This window comes from Canis aureus, chromosome 28 (genome assembly GCF_053574225.1).
Source record: "Canis aureus isolate CA01 chromosome 28, VMU_Caureus_v.1.0, whole genome shotgun sequence".
Taxonomy (NCBI): domain Eukaryota; kingdom Metazoa; phylum Chordata; class Mammalia; order Carnivora; family Canidae; genus Canis; species Canis aureus.
Window position 1 is genome coordinate 34,189,254 of NC_135638.1, and position 19,288 is coordinate 34,208,541.

The window sequence follows — 19,288 nt, forward strand, 5'->3', positions numbered from 1 at the left end:
GGAAGGAAGGAAGGGAGGGAGGAGGGAAGGGAGGAGGGAAGGGAGGAGGGAAGGGAGGAGGGAAGAAGGAAGGAAGGAAAGAGAAGGAGAAGGAAGGAGGAGGGAGAAAGAAAAGGAAAGGGGGGAGCGAGCGCGGGCCCACGTGGCTGCGGCCCCGGGGCGGCTCCACCCACGCGGGCGGAGCCGGCAGCCGTGGACTTGGCCTGGGGCCGCCTCCGAGATAAACCCGGAACCTCGCCCAGCCGCGAGCCAGCGACGCGGCGCCCCCCGCAGACACCGCCTGGGCCGGCAGCGACGCTGCGTGCGCTCGGTGAGTGACCGACCTCGGACCCGGCGCGCAATCCCCCGGGCGGGGAGGGGCGCTGGGCGGCCGGAGGCGCCCGTAGCTCGGTGCCCCGCCCGGGGGGCACTGCTGGGGCTGGGGGGGGCACGGGGCGGGGTACGAGGGGGCCCGGGGTGGGGGCCCGGCGTGGGGGCCCACGGGCCGGCGGACTGGGGTGGGCGGGAGGGAGCGGCACCTGCTCTCCGCTGCCCGGCGCGTCTGCCCCCCTCGCCGCCCCCAATTCCTCACGTCCCCCTAACTGGCTGCGTGCGCCCTGGCCTGGGAAGAAGGCACGTGTTTACACTGCACAGGGTAGTTTAGCTGCTGCTGCTGCTTCTTCTTCTTCTTCTTCTTCTTCTTTTCTTTTTCTTCTTTCTTTCTTTTTTATTTTTCCAAAGTGAGCTCTGTGCCCAGCGTGGGGCTTGAACTCACGACTCTGCGATCCAGAGTCGCTGCCCGCTGGACTGAGCTGGCCAGGTGCCTCAAGTTAGTTCAGTTTTTGAACTAGTCAGGGAATGGGATGCAGACCCCAAAGAGGTGTATAAACTGATTAAATTTAATATATTCTGTAACTTCCTAAGAGTCTTTACACTAAAATGAAACCTTACGTTTATTTACAAGGTGTTTGTAAGTATGCTTACTAGAACCATCTTTCCTTCCTATGGGCAGGGATCGTCATTCCTATGCAGGAGCACCAATCATAGCTCTAGCCAATGCATAGTCATTGTGCCCGGCATGGTTCTAGCAAGGCCTCCACATTCTGGGCAGGAGGGGTGGAGATGGAGATGAGGTGTCACCCGGCAGGTGCTGAAATCCAGCCCAGCTCCTCCTGCCCCACCCCTGCCCCCACCCAGTACATCCTGGAGGGAGCTGTGTGCAGGACAGTGAAGACCTTTTTCTTTGCCCAATGTGCTCAGAAATTTCATAAGGGAACATAGGGACCATATTACATGCCTTAATACTTGACTGTATTAAATCTTTTTTTTTTTTAGATTTTATTTATTTATTCATGAGAGACAGAGAGAGAAGCATATTAAATCTTTTCACTTCCACATTTCCTCCGTCAGTGCATAGTGTGGAATCCTCTTATTAGAAGAGGCACAAAAGAAAACTTTAACCAACGTTGCAGAGAAATCAGTGGCAGATCCAGAATTCCAGTGCAAACCTTAATCTCTACACCTAACTACCTGTGCAGATACCCAACAGACACCCTAAACCCCAAGTGAGGGCGATCTCAGGATGCCAAGCTCTTAAGAACCTAGTAAACATTGGCCGAGACAGCAATAAGAGGTAAGATGTTGCTCTAGGTCTTACATCGTGCCAGCACTGAGACAGTGGGCTGCTGGAGTTTAGGGCCTCTGGCATTAAGAACCTTCTCCCAGGTCAGTGGTGAGAGTCCTAGCCATCCACATGGTGTTGGAACCCACTGAGGAGAGAAACAGACCTCTGTCCCTCTGGCATGGACTTGCATAGTGGTGTGCCTGAAAGGGGGCATGGATGAGCTGGTGTAGGTTTTCTCATGGAAGGACTGTTGGGAGTCACCCAGGCTGCTGCCTGGAGAAAGTGCCCAGGGTGCCCCATTACTGTGGCAAGTCTGGCCGTCATCCTTGCCAGTCTAAAGACACAGTCCCCTCAACTGTGCTTAAAATGAAAGTCTGAAAACCACTGTTTTCCCTTTAAGGCACCTTCCTTCCAAATTCTGCAGAGCCTGAGAGGCTCTTTTCTAAAAGGGGAGGCCTTTTTTTACATTCAGCAAATCATTCAAATCAATCATCCAAAGCTACTATATGAAAATAAATCCGAGCAAAAATGTCAGAGAGTTTGAGGGCCATTTCATCCAAAGTATGGTGAAACCCAGTGCTCCACAAGAACTCTTTTTTTTTTTTTTTTTTTATTTATGATAGTCACAGAGAGAGAGAGAGAGAGAGAGGCAGAGACACAGGCAGAGGGAGAAGCAGGCTCCATGCACCGGGAGCCCGACGTGGGATTCGATCCTGGGTCTCCAGGATCGCGCCCTGGGCCAAAGGCAGGTGCCAAACTGCTGCGCTACCCAGGGATCCCCACAAGAACTCTCTTTAACCAAAACATCCATGCCTCCTACCACCAGGATTCTAATTCTCAGGCTTTAACTACCTCGAGCCTCAAACTCTTCCTTCCATCTGTTGGTCAGGCTACTCCCAGATCTCTCTCTCTGTGTACCTCTGACCATTCCTCATTTGCTCAAATGTCACCTTCCACCAAATCTCTTTTGTTGCTTCTTCCCCAGCACCCAATCTAAACCAGATCTCCCATCTATTCTCTATAGCACCCTGTAGTTTTATTTGTAATATAACAGTTTGTAGTGATGTATTTATTTGCTCAGTGTCTGTTTCTTCAACTAGACCCTTGGTTCACAAAGACAGTGATCATGGGAGGCTGCTCACTCCCTCAGTCCCAATGTCCAGCATCAGACTTGCACAGCATCAGGGCTCAGTAAATATAATAAATGAACTCAGCTGGCCCTGCACTACCTAGCACCAGGACCTGGGGTAAACTATATACATAGTCTTACTGATCTTCAGTCCCATCTGTACAATGAGCCAAGAAACAACAATTTAGGTCACAGTGACTTCTAAGGGTCTCACCATGCTCCAAGCCCTGCTGTTGATGAATCTATCCACCCATCATCATAAATAGTGACTAGTCTATCCTCAACCAAACTGCCAAGTAAGTGAATCTGCTGGTTCTTTAATGAAGGACATCTCCTGCCCTCATCTGTGCCTCTCAATTGGACACCCCATTCAGAGAAGCCAACCACCTCCAGCACAGGATGCTCCTGCTAAACATGTTTTCTCATCCTGTAGGAAATAAGACCTTCCCTTTCCCAGCTGGCTTTTAGTAAAGCATCTTATAAACTCATTCTCACTAAAGGGTGAGCAACTGATAACAGGATGTAAACTATAGCCCTGTATGAGCTTGTCAAAGGGAGGCCTTTTATTCATTCAGCAAACCTATTGGGTGATTTCTTGGTGAGCAGGACTCCAAATCTGAGAAACATGCTAACATTCATAAAGCACTTACTGTGAGCTAGCATTGTGGTCCTGCACATAACATTCATTCCTATTTCATCTGCAAAGCCACCCTATGTCACAGGACCAGTAGATACGTGGAGATTGTGGCCCAGATAGGCAAGTAGCCTGCCCTAGGTTTCACAGGTAGGCAGGGGCAGGGCAGGACAGCGGTCTCATCTGTCTCTCACCTATATTCTACAGTCCCAAGGCTGAAGGGTCAGTGATGTGGGATGGAGTTCCCAGAATCTGGGGAAGGGGTATCCCACGCTCACAGTGAAACTGAAAAGTTTAGAATATCAATGACTCCTTTTGGAATGTGTTCTACAAATAGGATTTTACATTTTTTTCTTGAATCTCGGATTTTTTTTTTAAGTTTTTTACTTGAGTATAGTTGACATGCCATATTACATTAGTTTCAGGTGTATAATATAGTGATTTAACAAGTCTAGATGTCATGCTGTGCACACAAGTGTAGCTACCATCTGTCACCACACAGCACTGTTACAGTGTCATTAACTATACTCCCTGTGCTGTGCCTTTTATTCTCATGACTTACACATTCTATAACTGGAAGGCAGCCTGTATCTCCCACTCCCCTTCAGTTATTTTCCCCATCCTCCCTCCATTTTTCTCTGTATTTATAGGTCTGATTCTTCTTTTTGTTTACTTGTGTATTCTTTTTTTTTTAGATTCCATGTATGAGTGAAACCATATGGTACTTGTCTTTCACAGTTTGACTCATTTTACTTAGCATTATACTCACTAGTTCTATCCATGTTGTTGAAAATAGCATGATCTCCTTCTTTTTTAAGGCTGCATGACATTCCTTTGTGTGGTATCTGTGTGTGTGCGCGCGCGTGTGTGCGTGCGTGTTGCCCTACATCTTCTTTATCTATTGAATGTCAGATTTTAAATAGTGACACAGAATTAAAGAAGAACTGTGCAAATTAAAAAACACAACCCAGAGAGAGGCGCCTGGGTGACTCAGTTGGTTAAGAGTTGGACTCTTGGTTTTGGCTCAGGTCATAATCGCAGGGTCATGGGATAGAGCCCTGCATAGGGCTCTGTTCTCAGCAGGAAGTCTGCTTCTCTCCCGCAACCTCTCCCTCTGCCCCCTTCCCCTGCTCATGCTCACTCTCTCTCTCTCTCTCTCAAATAAATAAATCTTAAAAACAACAACAACAATAACCACAAACCTAAAAGGAGACAAAAGTAAAACCAGAGAGGTAGCAGTTATCACACAAACATTACAATATAATAAAAGCAGTCAACAGGACTCGAGATTATTATGAAGAAAGGTTAACTATGAGAAATAATTAACTTCTCCTTTGTGTTAAACTTTGGCATGGTTACACCTCCTAGTTAGGGAACGTTTCTGTCCTGTACAACACTCAGATGTGAGCCCCGCTTGGTGCTGTGAATGAAAGCTGGCCAAGACACAGTCTCTGTGTCTAAGTTCAAAGTCTGCCACCAAGAGGGAAGTTTAAATTACATGTCCCAGTTTCTCCGACTATCTCAGAAAGCATGAGCTCTGGGTCGTCTGCACACTCAGAGGGAATAGTCACCGAGGTCTTTATGTGGGTCTCTTTTTCTCATAGGTCTCAGCCACAACATGGCTTCTAACCTGAAGTCAGCCAAGGACTTGGTCGTTTTCTTAGGAAAATCAGTGATTGCGTTTCTGGAATCTATGGTTTTCACCATCATCCCCAAACCACGGAAGAACGTTGCTGGTGAAATCGTGCTCATCACTGGCGCCGGGAGCGGACTGGGAAGGCTCTTGGCCCTCAGATTTGCCCGCCTTGGATCGGTGCTGGTTCTCTGGGATATCAACAAGGAGGGGAACGAGGACACGTGCAGGATGGCCCGGGAAGCCGGAGCCACAAGAGTTTATGCCTACACTTGCGACTGCAGCCAAAGGGAAGACATATACAGAGTGGCCGAGCAGGTAGTTCTTGTGTCTCGCTCTTCCCCGTGGGTAGTGAGCACTCAGAGATACGCCCACACGCATGCCTCCTCTGTCCCTTTGCCTTGCTCAGTGCAGATTTGCCTGTCTCCAGCACCCTTTAACTTAAAAGCTGTTAGGGAGGGCCGCCTGGGAGGCTCAGGTCATGATCCCAGGGTCCTGGGATAGAGCCTGCTTCTCCCTCTCCTCTCCACTCACCCTCTCTCTCGCTATCTCTGTCTCTGTCTCTCTCTCTCTCTCAAAAAAAAAAAAAAGAATTGGGGAGTGAAAATTAGGGTTTTTGAATTGTCACTGTGTACAATATACCATACTAAGCACCCCATCTATATTATATCATAATCCTATAAAGTGAGGTCCATTATGAGGCCCATTTCACAAATAAGGAAACCAAGACTTAAGGAGGTAAGTAGCTCCCCTAAGAAACAGCTACTAAGTAGCAAAGATCCAGCTCAGCCTTGAGTCTGTTGACTCCAGAGGACCTACTCTTCCCTGCCCAGTGGACGGTAGGGACTGTGCGGCCCCTGTTACAGTATAAGAGGTAGAGGGTGGCCCCCTTCCTGGAGGAGAAAGGAGACCTAGAGATATGGAATAATCTATTCGGGGTCCCAGAGCTAGCACATAACTAAGTCAAGGCTTGAACCCATTTCAGTCTGAGTTTAAATCCAGCTGTTTCCACCATACCACAGTGCCTTTCATTTGAATGTGTATTTCTTTTAAAATAGTCATAAGAAAATCAGAATATTTTATTCATCCTAAAGACTCTTAACTGCTATGGCTTCTTTGGTGATGATACAGCAACACGAGTAAAGAAGGTTTCCAGGAAGTCATAACCCCACTATGCAGTGGAAAGAGTTTTCTTAGTTCATTGAGGCACATACTTGTTGCTGCCTCTTTTCCCTCATAAGGATTTTCTCTATCCCCTCCCCCCCTCATTGTCATGAGTACTCCGCACATCACTATCCTGGGCCACTTTTTTGGTGGCACCCAGAATTCCCCAATTCAGTAAGAAGGAAGGAACCAGACTGGCCTGCAAAGAGCAGGTCAGCCACATTGGAAAGCTCTTTCACAGCTTATAGACCCTACCTCAAATCTCCTTCCCACCTCACTTCCTAGTGGTAAGGTTGGCAGGTCATTGGTGGGTGATTGTGTAGCTTCTGTTTAAATTTGTCTTTAAATGCTATACATCTGTAACTACCATCTCCAATCCCTGGCAGCCCAGTACAGTCTGGAGACCGAAACCTGACATGCTAGCACCTCCCTCAAGGTGCAGGTGTGTCTTTGCCTTTGCCAACCTCACAGATTAATCCCTGTGCATTTGAAGCACTGATCACCTGATGTGTTCACTCATGATGATGGCAAACAACTTCTCTAGCCACTGTTAAGCAATAATTGGTTCATGTTCAAGTCCTGATGACCTTCCAATATTGAGCAAGCTAATATGAGACACTCTATAAATAAATAATTGCCTCTTCCCTATATCTGTGATTTAGTTCTGGCCAAGATGCTTAGCTCAGAAATGGTCAAACATTGAATATTACCAGCTTATTATTCAGCTTTTCTTACTTATGGGTCTTGAAAAGAATTGATTACGTGCTCTTCTCAATTCAGGGGAAGCAAACTCAACTCCACTCATAAACCAGCCATTTGCCCTTCTTATTCTGGATAGAGAGAAGGTACTGGGAATTTTTTTTTTAAGTATTCCATAGAGCAGTGATCAAGGTGAAACTTTTCAGGGTGGTATGACAGTGTGCCATCTCCACAGACACCAAGAACTTTGAATGCTTGTGTCCCCAGATCATAGTTTGGCCCCAAGTTCAGAACTTGGCATCCTAGGTAAGCAATTATTTAGAACAATGAACACAAGACCAGACTAGGGCTATGTAGTGGCATACCTTTTACCATGGCATGTGGAAGTGTCTGAGTACATTTAATGATATCCCTTAGTCCAAATCAGAATCAATTTTACTTGGCATACCTCCAGTTGACTGCATTGATTCAATAGGGAAAAAAAAGCCTTATTTGTGACATCTATGAGAACACCTTAAGGTTTATTTCTGCTTCCTGATGTGCAAGGTCAAATTTCAGGAATGTTTCATTTTTTTTAAACCACGTGGTCACTAGCAGACCTTTCTTTATTGCCCATCACCACTAATAAGTTGTGGTTGGGAAGTTAAAATTAGTATCTTGGACAGTTTATTTTTTTAATTAATTTATTTATTCATGAGAGACACCGAGAGAGAGAGAGACAGAGACAGACACAGGCAGAGGGAGAAGCAGGCTCCATGCAGAGAGTCTGATGTGGGACTCGATCCCAGGACTCCAAGATCACACCCTGATCCAAAGGCAGATGCTGAACCACTGGGCCACCCAGGCATCCCAGTATCTTGGACAGTTTAAAGTTAGACACTGATTTGCTGTCTTCTTGCTTTTCTTACAGCGTGGATGTTTGTAGAGGAATCCCTACCATTAGGCAGGGACAGTTTCTGTGGGAATCTCACTAGACCTGTTATCCAGGGTTGAACAGACTGTTGCCACATTCTTACAATGAGGAGAATAATGGATGCAAAAAAAAGAAAACTAGTTAAAAACTAGTCTGTATCATTTCCCTTAGATGGTACCCCGTGTCTCTTATAAAAAAGCATAATTGCAAACAATTATGAGCATAAGTTCATCCCATGGATGAGCTTTATTGTGTTATCTGGTCAGTAATAGTTAAATATATAAGTGAACTACAGTTGAACTTGATCCCTTTTTTCCCCAACAGGGCAGAGGCTGAATACTCATGATGTCTTTCAAAGCTTTACATAAAAGGAAAAAGCAGACTTTGGAGCAAGATAATCCTTAAAAAAAAAAAAAGATAAACCTATGTACAAAACAGATAAAGCAATAGGAAGATTATTCACATGAAAAATCTTATCACAAATACTTAGCCCAGTACATTTAAAGTATGATTCATAAAGATAGAATTTTCACATACTGCAAAGATACAAGCCATGGATAATAAAACCAGATGCCATTTTGAAATTCTGATGTTTATTCTGTCAAGGACATGATAACATGCTTTGTTCATGAAGGAAGCACCAGTGGATACACACACCTATTTATTTCTCTGTGATGTAACTTCCAGCTTTGCCATCCATGATTGAGCTAGGACATCAGCCTCTGATGCTGGTACTGTCTTCCAGTCCACAGCCCTGTCCAGCTTTTCTTTTCTTTTCTTTCTTTATTTTTTTTTTGGAGTATAGTTTATAGACAATGTTATATTAGCTTTAGATGTACAACACAGTGATTCAGCAGTTCCATGTGTTATGTTACGCTCACAACAGGTGCTGGTACCAACTGGCACCATACAACACTATTACAGTTCCCTGACTATATGCTTCATGCTGTGCCTTTTATTCCCTTGATTCGTTCATGACACCTGGAATGACCTGGAAGCCTGGACCTGATTTTAACCCCAGGTAAAGCTAGTTGTTTCTAGCCTCGACTGCTGTTCAGCTTGAATTTGACTTCAATGTTTTAGCCCCTCTCCAAATAAAACTTGAAGTCAGAGTGTTGACAGTGCTTTTATCTGAAAGCTCTATCATAAAATGTGGGGTTTCTGTAGGAAGCTCTGTCATAAAATGTGGGGTTTCTGTAGGCTCTATTTCATCCTGAATTTTCCCTAGGCTACGGATCTAGTTGGCTAATAAATACCTTACACATCACCCTCGTTGCTGGGACCCAGGCCTTCCACAACATAGATGAGAGAGGTGGCGGCTTCTACCCAGCTTCAGTAATACAGCCCGTTCTGTGCCAGCCTGTGCCAGCCTGTGCCATTCATATAGGGAGGTGCACGCATGCACGCACACGTGCACACACATATACACACACACACAGAGAACTGGAGATGTTAAGGGTACTGCCGTGAGCTTCCTGTTGTTGAGCACAGGGCAAGTGCAACCAGTGGTTCTCACTGATCTGGGGACAGAGCCCCTGCTGTAGGATACAAATCACAGTAATGAAATTCAAAACACAGAAAGGCAAAGGGACACCACCATCTCCTGTCACCAATCCTGGAAAATCCTGTGCTCACTTCTACCATAAGAGCCAAGATTATAAGCTAAAGATTTACCATAAACAAAACGCTCCAAGGTCACACCCAGAAATCTTGTTTCTTAACTACAAGTCATTGAGTACCTGCTCTGGCCAGTGTTGCAGCAACCCCTGATCCTCCCTTCACATATCTTAACACCTAGAAGCGTGTGGTAGGGAGAAGAAAACCAGCTAGCTGGTACAAGCAGGACAGACAGGTTCTGAGCTGTGCCACGTCAAACCTGTTTAGGAACTTCGTGTTCTTTCTGTGTCTTCCTACTCCACCTCGCCTCAGTGTGTGCTGGGTCTTGATTTCTAGGACTTGGCTATAAGGCCTTATGTCCTATTACAATAATTGAAATGACCTGCCACTTACACAGAGCCTGAAGCAATGTGACTGATCACCGAGTATAAGAATAGCTCTAATTGCTCTAATTGTTAAGGAAGGTAGTGGCCCTGCAATGTTGGAATGGTCCTAAGACAGGGGGAAAAATAAGAAGAGCATCAGACGTGGATGTCTGACGCACTATAAACTCAGCAAAGAAAATAAAGGATACTTTATTTGCCGGGTGCGTACACTCCATCTGAGTTAACAAGGAAAAGAAACATAGAAAGCTATGGGAAGACGAGACTTAGATCATGTAAAGAATTACTCCATTGGTGCTGTTGCTCCTGTCATTCAATTCAGGTTAAAAAAGAAGTTGGCGATATCTCCATCCTAATCAACAATGCCGGAATCGTGACAGGCAAAAATTTCCTCGACTGCCCAGATGAGCTGATGGAAAAAGCTTTAGATGTGAATTTCAAAGCACACTTATGGGTAATTATTTCTTTCTTCTTATAACAAATATAAAGTTACTCTGAATTTAGAAAGAACCCCTCCTCTAGTTCTCTTAAAATTTTATTTGCCCCTAACTAAAGCACAGACGTCTTGATTTTCGATTCGTCTCAGTCTACCCAGTTGTCCCCCCTTGATCTGATGTAACCTGCACCTGTCTGAGCCTCTGCTCAGGAATCCTGCAAAGACACAACTGTCCCAAGGCCTTACTGTCACTTATCACTTATGTCAGTTTATGTCGGATACTTTCCTTGGCACCTCCTGTATAATCCTTGAAATAGCTTAGTGAGGGTAGCCCCAGTGGCTTAGCGGTTTAGCGCCGCCTTCAGCCCGGGGTGTGATCCTGGAGACCCGGGATCGAGTCCCGGGTCGGGCTCCCTGCATGGAGCCTGCTTCTCCCTCTGCCTGTGTCTCTGCCTCTCTCTCTCTCATTCGCTGTGTCTCTAATAAATAAATAAAATCTTTAAAAAAAAAATAGCTCCGTGAAATAAGGGATCAGGGGAGTTAAAAGATTTGCTCAAGGCTACACAGAAATGACAGCAGGGTGACCTTATAATTTGCCTAGGCGTGACCAGGGTGACCTTATAATTTGCCTAGGCAGAACTCTTTTGAAAGTGGATATATATACATATATATATATATATATATATATATATATATATATATATAATAAAGTGAAAGTGAGCATTATTAAATAATCATTAATCACGTCTCTTCTGGGCAAACCAAGACCTGCAGTCACCTCCCTAAGTATCTAACCAGGGAAAGGAGAATTTGTACCAGTATGCTTGGTGACATCAAAAGGCACAGGACAGGAGCTGTGGGCATTAAAGGGCACAGCCCCTGACCTCCAAGGTGATCTGCCCCTTACAGATGTTGGGTTTTCCTGGCTTTAGCTAAAACCAGTCTTGCCATGCCTCCTCACCCACGGGCATTACCCTCCCTTGCCTTTCCCTGCTCCCACTGCCCTGGGTGGTTCTCTCCTGGAACGAAGGAGACATCTCTCCTTCGACTCTCCTGGACGTCTTAGCTTCCCCTCATGCTCCTTGTGTCTCCTCGCTTGGACTCCCTGCCCAACTCTCATTTGACAACTGAAGTCCAATGTTATTTGGACTTTATAGGTTTCTGTCCCCTACTTTCACCAAAAGTGTCCTGGCATTGGTGGTATTATTGGTGTTCGTATTATTTCCAGGAGAAAGATGGAAAGATCCAGAACTAAGTGGCCACTGCCTACCTTCAGGAGCTACTGCAAGTGATTTATGGTGTCTTGTCCCAAATATCCCTCTCCTTCATTAGGATGAAGTTAGAGTCTTCAGCCAGAATTAAGATAAAACCATAATCTCATCGAAAGTCTCTACTCCTGCTGTGTTCTTTTTTCTCCTGGTTCTCCTCTCTCTCTCTCCTTTGTCTCCCTCTTCCTCTAGTTGTCCCCAAAATGCTGGTGTGTCCCCGGCCCCCATCATCCTCACTCTGGACACTCTTCCTGGTCAAATCCACATACGTTCTTTGAGCCCCTGCATAGAGTAGGCACTTGCTAGTGGGTCAGAGGGCTCCTGGTGACCGTGCTCCTAAGGGACGCATCCCCAGGGAGAAGTAAAGAGACTCATCTCAGGCCATCACAACTCAGGGAGCTCTTTATTATGCTGTGCTGTTGTGATTTTCCACCTCTCTCTAAGCGTTAGTTTCTCTCTGAAAGTCATTGTGATGCACACAAAGGTTGTTTGACTTTTATAAGAGATCCCTTTTCTCATATTTATTCATATGATTCAAATTTGAAAATAAGCATGAATACAAATTCACATAAATAAGCAAGTATTTCTTTTTTCTTTTTTTTTAAGTATTTCTATTTAAGACTTATTTCTGTGTTGTAGAATATATCTTCTATCAAAGCTCATTTCTCCCTCCTTTACCTTCTTTTTCCAGGCCCCACATCAAAGGTGAAGGTGCTCTAGAGTACTGAGACACAGCACACATCCTTTCTTTCTCTCTATCTTCTATCCTCTCTACTGGCGTGGAATAAAAATTAGAAACCATTATTCAAAGTAGAGGTGAATTTCAAAACAAAGTGATGTTTTTAAACTGACGCCAACATCAGTGTGTCCTATGAACAATGTTCCGAAAAATTTGAAATCCAAATATGATCCAAGCAGGAGTGTGGGAAAGGCAATGTAAATCTAAATAATCATACCTCTCCAAGTACTCTTACTGGTTTGTGGATTGTGTCTGCCACAGTTAAGATTCTCCAATACTGCTTCAATTATTGTCTGAATATTGTTTTTCAAAGTCAAATATGAGCTAAATATAAGTCTTAATAAATACTTTTTTATAATATTGGAACTGACACCAGGAAAATACTGATTTACGAGCTTGAACAAACTACGAGGCTTACTTTCCAGATGTTTACATTTTTATACCCCAGTGCCTTCAGGTATTTTTATGAACTTGAAAGACTCTCTTTTCATCAGAATGGTCATATAACCTTCTGAAAAAAAGTACAAAATGTTAACAGTTCTTCCTTGTTCTTCTTAGACTTGTAAGTCCTTTCTACCTGCTATGATCGCTAATAACCATGGACATTTGGTTTGCATTTCAAGTTCAGCTGGATTAGTTGGAATAAGTAAACTGGCAGGTAAGAGAAATTTAGCAGTTGCAAAAAGTTTTATGACTTTATCTTACTTAGCTCTGAATAATCAGCATTGATTTGATGTACAAATGATAAAGGGTTATAAATTAAGAGCCATACTCAATAAGGTAAGTGGTTGAGAACATGGTACAGCAAAGCTGCCCATCAGATTTGCTTATACAAGGTTGAACTATGCACTTTGGAATCATTGGGTCAGTGCAGTTCCCTGGGCTTTAAAAAAAGAAAGAAAGAGACCTTACTGATAAATTATTTTTATACAAGTGATGAGCATAGGCACCGTCCCCCAGAATTTCCCTGGTGCTGTTATCAGGATGGTAAGGAGGAGCATTCTGGCTTCTGAAATTTCCATTAAATAGATTCTTTCTGGTGTGGGCTTGGAGAAAGTTTCTCAAGCCCAAGAAATCTAAAATTATCCTCGCTGCTTGTCCACTGGTTGAAGACTCGAAGCTCAAGGTGCATAGCAGTGGTCTTGGCACAGTTCACCTCAATTACAGGAATAGGGTTTTCAGAACCACCAGTCACCCCAAATCTATACAGTTACCCATCTATACACATCTCCCCGTGCGTGAAACTTCCTTTCCTCCATCCTTCTTAGAATTCACCAGGTATTATTGTTACCTCATGGGTCTCTGAACTCCTACAGGTCTATTTGCAGCTCCTCTGAATCCTTTTCCTGGCACAATATCTCTGTCTTAGGATATAAGACTCTCCCATGCCCTGTTCACCCTAGAAACATGTGTAAGATTTTTGTAATTCCCTCGGTGTGGATCTTGGCTCCCCTGCATCAGAATCAGCGAGGGTGCTATTTAGAATGCAGATTGCTAGAGTCCTGGACCACATCTGCTCATGGGAACCTCAGAAATGCAGGGGCTCACTGACCTGCGTTCGTACCAAATGACTCAGGTGATCCTAGAAGCTGCTCAGATCCTGTCCTCTAGTGTCTAACCCACCACAACCTAGGGACCTGACTCTTGCCAGTTGTAGTGGCTGCTTCTTGCCAGAGCAAGGACAGCCCCTTTGCCTCTTCGGATGGTGTGAGGAAAAGGAAAGTCAGAGGCCACCTAAATGCCTTTTCTTCCCCCAAATGTTCCCATTTTTTGAGTCCAATATGCAGCTGTTTAGTTGATGTATGATTGTAGGCAGAAAGCTCAGAACTGACATCGACGCCGCTTCCCACTCCCCCTGCATTTTCAAGACGTGTAAGAGATAGAGCTTGGTGTTCCTCAGTCTGGTTTTCTCCAGCAAGCAGAAGAGAGTCAGAGTTAGAAGAAAATTTGATCTGAGTATCACAGCCCATGCAGATCTCTCTTGCCTGGACTCCTACATGCCTTTATTAATGGATTTCTTCTTCTGTGTATCTCTCTGTCCTGATACTTTGGAAAGTCTGTGGGACAAGGACTGGACGCCCACGTTGTGCCCTGTGTAACAGCTGGCACAGTGTCTGATCACTTGTCAGAGTGGAAGTGATGTCTAGCAATGTGACCTGCAGGAGGCGCCCGGAAGCCTGGTGTCTCCTGGAGGGCACTTGCCCCTTTTTGTCAACCAACCTTTACGTGATACTGTTCCTCTCCACTTGTTCCTCTTGGCACAGAGACCAAGATCTACAAAATAATTCTGGAATCATTGTCTCATTCTCCATTTGTATTAGTGTCATGAGGAAACTTTGATGTAATGCCATTTAAAAGCTCTAGAATATACATTAGCGTTGTTTGCCTTTTTCAGATTACTGTGCAAGTAAATTTGCAGCCCTTGGATTTGCTGAATCTATATTTGCAGAAACAGTAGTCCAGAAACTAAACGGCATCAAAACCACTATTGTATGCCCATTTTTTATTAACACTGGCATGTTTGAAGGTTGTTCAACTGTGTAAGTATGTCCTTTGATCTCAGAGAAACTGCATTTTTAGAAATGACTAACCACCTGTTTTATTTTGTTCTATTTTTTTTAACGTTTCTTAGCCTGATTTATAAGAGATCTCAGAATTTTTTCCTTCTTCAGATGTGTTTGTGTTTAAGATACTGATTTTAACGTGGATGGGTTTATCAAGGCTGGGTCCAGCTCCTACCACCCCGAGGCCAGATGTGCTGACCACCTCCCCAGCATCCCTGGCTGTAGCGTTCTCTCTCTGCCACCAAACTACATTCTGCCCCCTTCCCTGGCCGACTCCATGGAAGGACTGAAAAATCCCTGAAAGGGCATGAATGCCCAAGTCTGCCTCTCACAGAGATGACAGGAAGTTGCTTGCTATGGTTTCAAGTATATGCATATTGTAACACCAGTGTATTAATTAGAATCATCAGGTGCCATTTCAGAGGAAAGTTGTTATTAGCATGTTGATGATAAAGGAGTATATATAGAAATAGGTCAAAGAGGCAAGTAAGTGATAATTTCTTAAGCTTCTTTTATCCCTAATTTGTAAGATTTTTTTTTTTTAGGAATTTATTAACTTGGGTTTTTGTTTTTGTTTTTACTCCTTAGCCGTCCTTTTCTGTTACCAGTTCTGGAACCAGAATATGTAGTTGACAAGATAGTAGATGCCATCCTGCAAGAGAAAGTGTACTTATATGTACCAAGGTTTATATCGTTTGTGATGTTTTTGAAAAGGTAACAATATCAACTTCCTGTTACTTCTCCAATGAGCCAGTCAATAGCTTAGTCTTCTACCAGGAGGAACCCCTTTAAAAATATCTGTCAAATGAATGAACTTTGATCCCTTCCTGTGGGAGTTTGCTGACACAGTCTCAAATCTGCATAGTTGCAGTGCTTCCCATGAGTCTAGAAGATGGAATTGGATCCTTCCAGCCATCTTACTATTGCATTATTGTTGGAGACAAGTGGGTTTAGTGAATGATCTGTGGACAGATTGAAGTGATTTTTTTTTCCCCTGACAGATGGTCTTTCTTGTGGGCATCATAGAATAATCATGTTGGAACAGATACTGTGTCCACGCTTCCTCGAGTACAGATCCCCCAAGTCAAGGGCAGACAGTAAAGCCAAACATTTCAGGAAGCTCTGGTATGGGTGAAACTGGCAGTGGAGGATAAATTTGAAGCATAAGATGGCTTAAAAAGTTGGAGGCAGGAGACTAAAATAATAACCACCTCTTGAAAGTACCAGAGGGCATCTTTGCTTACCCCCTCTGCTCCCCATTGGATTTTAGTGCTGAGACCCATCAGCTGCAGTCTGTGAACATGGGATCCAGCTATAGGAACGGTAATGCCAAATTGCTGAGCAGCTGCATATATCCACTATCTCAATTCATTTTCTGGACTGTAAGAGGTCATCTAATTATACCATACCTCCCTACCCTCTGCCCAATCAGGGCTTCTGCTTTGCAAGGAAGCACATTCCATTATCAACCCACTTCCCTCCATGGCTCTGAAATCTGTCTCCTTTAAATGTTCACCAGTTCTAGCTCTGCCCTCTAGCACTGTGTCTAATTCCATTCCTCTTGACAACAATTCTTCAGTTATTTGAAGGTAGATATTATGGCTGGTAGCCACTGTCCTTCTTGCATAAGGAAATGCCTTCTTCTCTTCAGTTAACTGTATCTACTTGGCACAAGTATTCTTTTTGTACTTGGTACAGAATTCTGCATGTGTCCTTTCATGGGTCCGGCTTCACCTAGCACAGGAGTGATACAGCCGGCAGGCTGTAGGAGGCAGGGTAAAGGATCTCTGACAAGCACTTTGAAATCTGGGGTTATGATCCAGCTGTTTCTTAAGTCTGAGCATGCCGTTTATTCTCCTGGCCACTTTTCTCATTTACAACCTCAAAGTCAGTGCTTGTAATAGCTTGTAGATTAGTGAGGGTCACACAGTTTATGGGACAGCGGGCATGTGCACAGGACGGTGGCCATCTATTATTGCCTAATAGATAGAAGTGTGTGATATAGTAATGCCAACAGTAAAGAACATGAGACTTAATTTTTCTAATGTTTTTGAATGATCATAGAGGTTATATTTACTTTTATAAGATATTAGTTCTGGACCCCGGTTAATGAGAGATCTACATAGTTCCTGAGAACCATTTAGAAACATGAAGTTTCAATAAAGGGGATGACATCACACATTCCTTCAAATACTCATTCAGTAAGCATGAGAGAGCACCCAGTGAGCACCACGAATTGCTAACCCAGTCCTAGGATCTGGGGTTACAACAAAGAACGAAAAAGACCAGAGTCCCTGCCCTCATGGAGATTTTCTTCTTGTGGGGTGGGTGACAGAGAACAAACAGACAAAAAAATTAAGTTAAAGAAAAGGTATGCCAGGTAGTCTTAAGTGCTAGGAAGAAACAAAGCAAGAAAGAGAAATCCCAGAGTGGGAGGCATGGGTGTGATGCGGGTTGAGCTCTGATGTTTCAGTGTGTTGCTCAGGGGAGGTACCATGGAAAAAGTAACATGTGACATCCTGTGGTGCCTGCAGATGGATGTGAGCTCAGTGTCCTTTCCTTGATCTTACCGTGAGGACAAGTCTTAGGTTTACCATGCCTCCCTTTGCTCTGCAGTGTGAATGTCAGGATTAATGGGGTCTGCCCTCTGTTGGGAAGGGTGAGCAGGGATAGAGAAGATGAGTGGTCCTAGTTGGGTCTTGCCAAAGGTCTAGGGACCTATCTATTCCTCACAGGAGTCCCAGAAAATGAGATTTGATGGCTTCATTTTACAGCAGAAGAAACAGACTCAAGAGAACTAAGTAATGTACCTGGGATGGCATTGTAAGTGATGAAGCTAGGACTCAAGCCAGGCTCCTCCCACTCCACAAGACTTCACTGCTTCCCATCAATAATCACATAGTGCAGGGAGGCTCTGGAAACTGATGTGAGAAGTGAGTTGAGTAAACGTAAAGAAAGCAAGAAGACATATAGAGACCCCAGGCCAGTGCCCTCCCCCGATAGTGGACAAGCCCCCTACTACTGTGTGGGTATGCCAGTGACTTCATCTGCAACAAGTCAGGGACACTGCATTTCCACCGAGTTGGTAAGATGCTTTCATGATAATAATAACCAAGAAAACTTCTCTTGTTTCTCTTTAGTATCCTGCCTGTCAAGGTATCACTGCTTGTGGCTGACTATATGGGTGCCTTGAATATAATGGATGGCTTTGTTGGCAAGAACAAGAAAGAGTAGAGACCAACTCAGTGGCTGATGTCATCTGATAGCCAGCATTCCATAATTCTTATTTCAATGAAGAAAAGCATTTTTGTCCAACAATATATCTGGAAACTACATGTACCATTCTTTTTCTGCTCTCTGGACTAGTATTTTCAACCAGTGCCTTTGAAAATAATGTTCGTATCTGCTTTTTGGTTGGGTTTTGTTTTGTTTAATTAAAAAAAATAGCCTGCTTTTGTCACTTCTGCTTGCAACAGATGTGTGAGAAAAAGAATCCTGTCTCTCATGAGCTGCCCTATACTTTAGCCATTGGGGAGGTGGCTCAAATGGAGCAGGCGGCTTTCCCTGGACTTGCAGCAGGGAACAGTGAGAGGTGAAGAGCATGGATGAGTATTTTGCTAGAATGCACTCCATAGCTCTGGGTTCCCCATCACTTTTCTTCTCAGCTTTGGCCTTTTTGAAACTGTGCCACCTGGCGTAGGATATGCCAGCATCCCATGGCCTTCTTCCCAAAGCAGCCATACAAATGCTTAATTCTACATGCCTTGGGTACTCCCAGACTCAGTGCCAGTCCCACTCAGGGCATATCAGGTGCCACTGTGTCAGGGAGTCTTCCTGCACATTCACTGAATGAACTTAGTAGGAGGTGATTTTATGCCAAATTCTAAACAGGAGCATTTTTTTCCTAGAAGAGATCAAAGAATGGCTACTTCTTACTCTGAAGATGACATTCCACTGCGTTAGATGAACTGCTGCCTATTAGTCTGAAAACATATTCATGTGGTTAGTTTCAAATGTTTAATTTAGTATTTCAGGTTGAGATTCATGTTGTAGTTTTCCACCAAATGGGACAGTTTTATGCATTGGCATTCATCTGTGCTGCCTTCATTTCAGACCTATTGTATTCCTACAGTTTAATGAACTGGCCAACTGCTTTCATGATTTGGAGATTAACTATAAAAGGAAGATTAAAAAAAATACGTTAATTGCCATATCCCTGGAACTCCTTCCCAGGCTGGGAGGGGTATCTGCCTTTGGAGAAAAACAGCAGCCTTTGTCTCTTACCTTCTTTTGTGTGGGAAGCAGGAAAGGATGGGAAGTACCTCAGGAGACTCAGTGAGAGTCAAAGAAACAAGTCATGAATATGGTGGGGGTAAGATGCTCTTAGAAAGGCAAAGGTCTCAGGGAATGTGGAAGCTGGAATCTACCGCAGACTGATTTATCTTGAGCTTGCCTGCATGATTCTGACAACTCTGCCCCTGTACTTCCTTTCCATACAGAAAACTT

At 44.2% G+C, this 19,288-nt stretch overlaps 1 protein-coding gene across 1 annotated transcript; it reads left to right on the forward strand.

The window, feature by feature from the left end:
• The first annotated feature begins 158 nt into the window (after positions 1-158).
• Positions 159-18,993, forward strand: SDR16C5 (short chain dehydrogenase/reductase family 16C member 5). Its single transcript, XM_077876900.1, has 7 exons — positions 159-310; positions 4,971-5,317; positions 10,098-10,229; positions 12,777-12,876; positions 14,614-14,758; positions 15,371-15,496; positions 17,923-18,993. Exons 2-7 carry the CDS (start codon positions 4,985-4,987, stop codon positions 18,014-18,016), a joined length of 930 nt encoding a protein of 309 aa, XP_077733026.1. The 5' UTR covers positions 159-310; positions 4,971-4,984; the 3' UTR covers positions 18,017-18,993.
• The last annotated feature ends 295 nt before the right edge of the window (positions 18,994-19,288 follow it).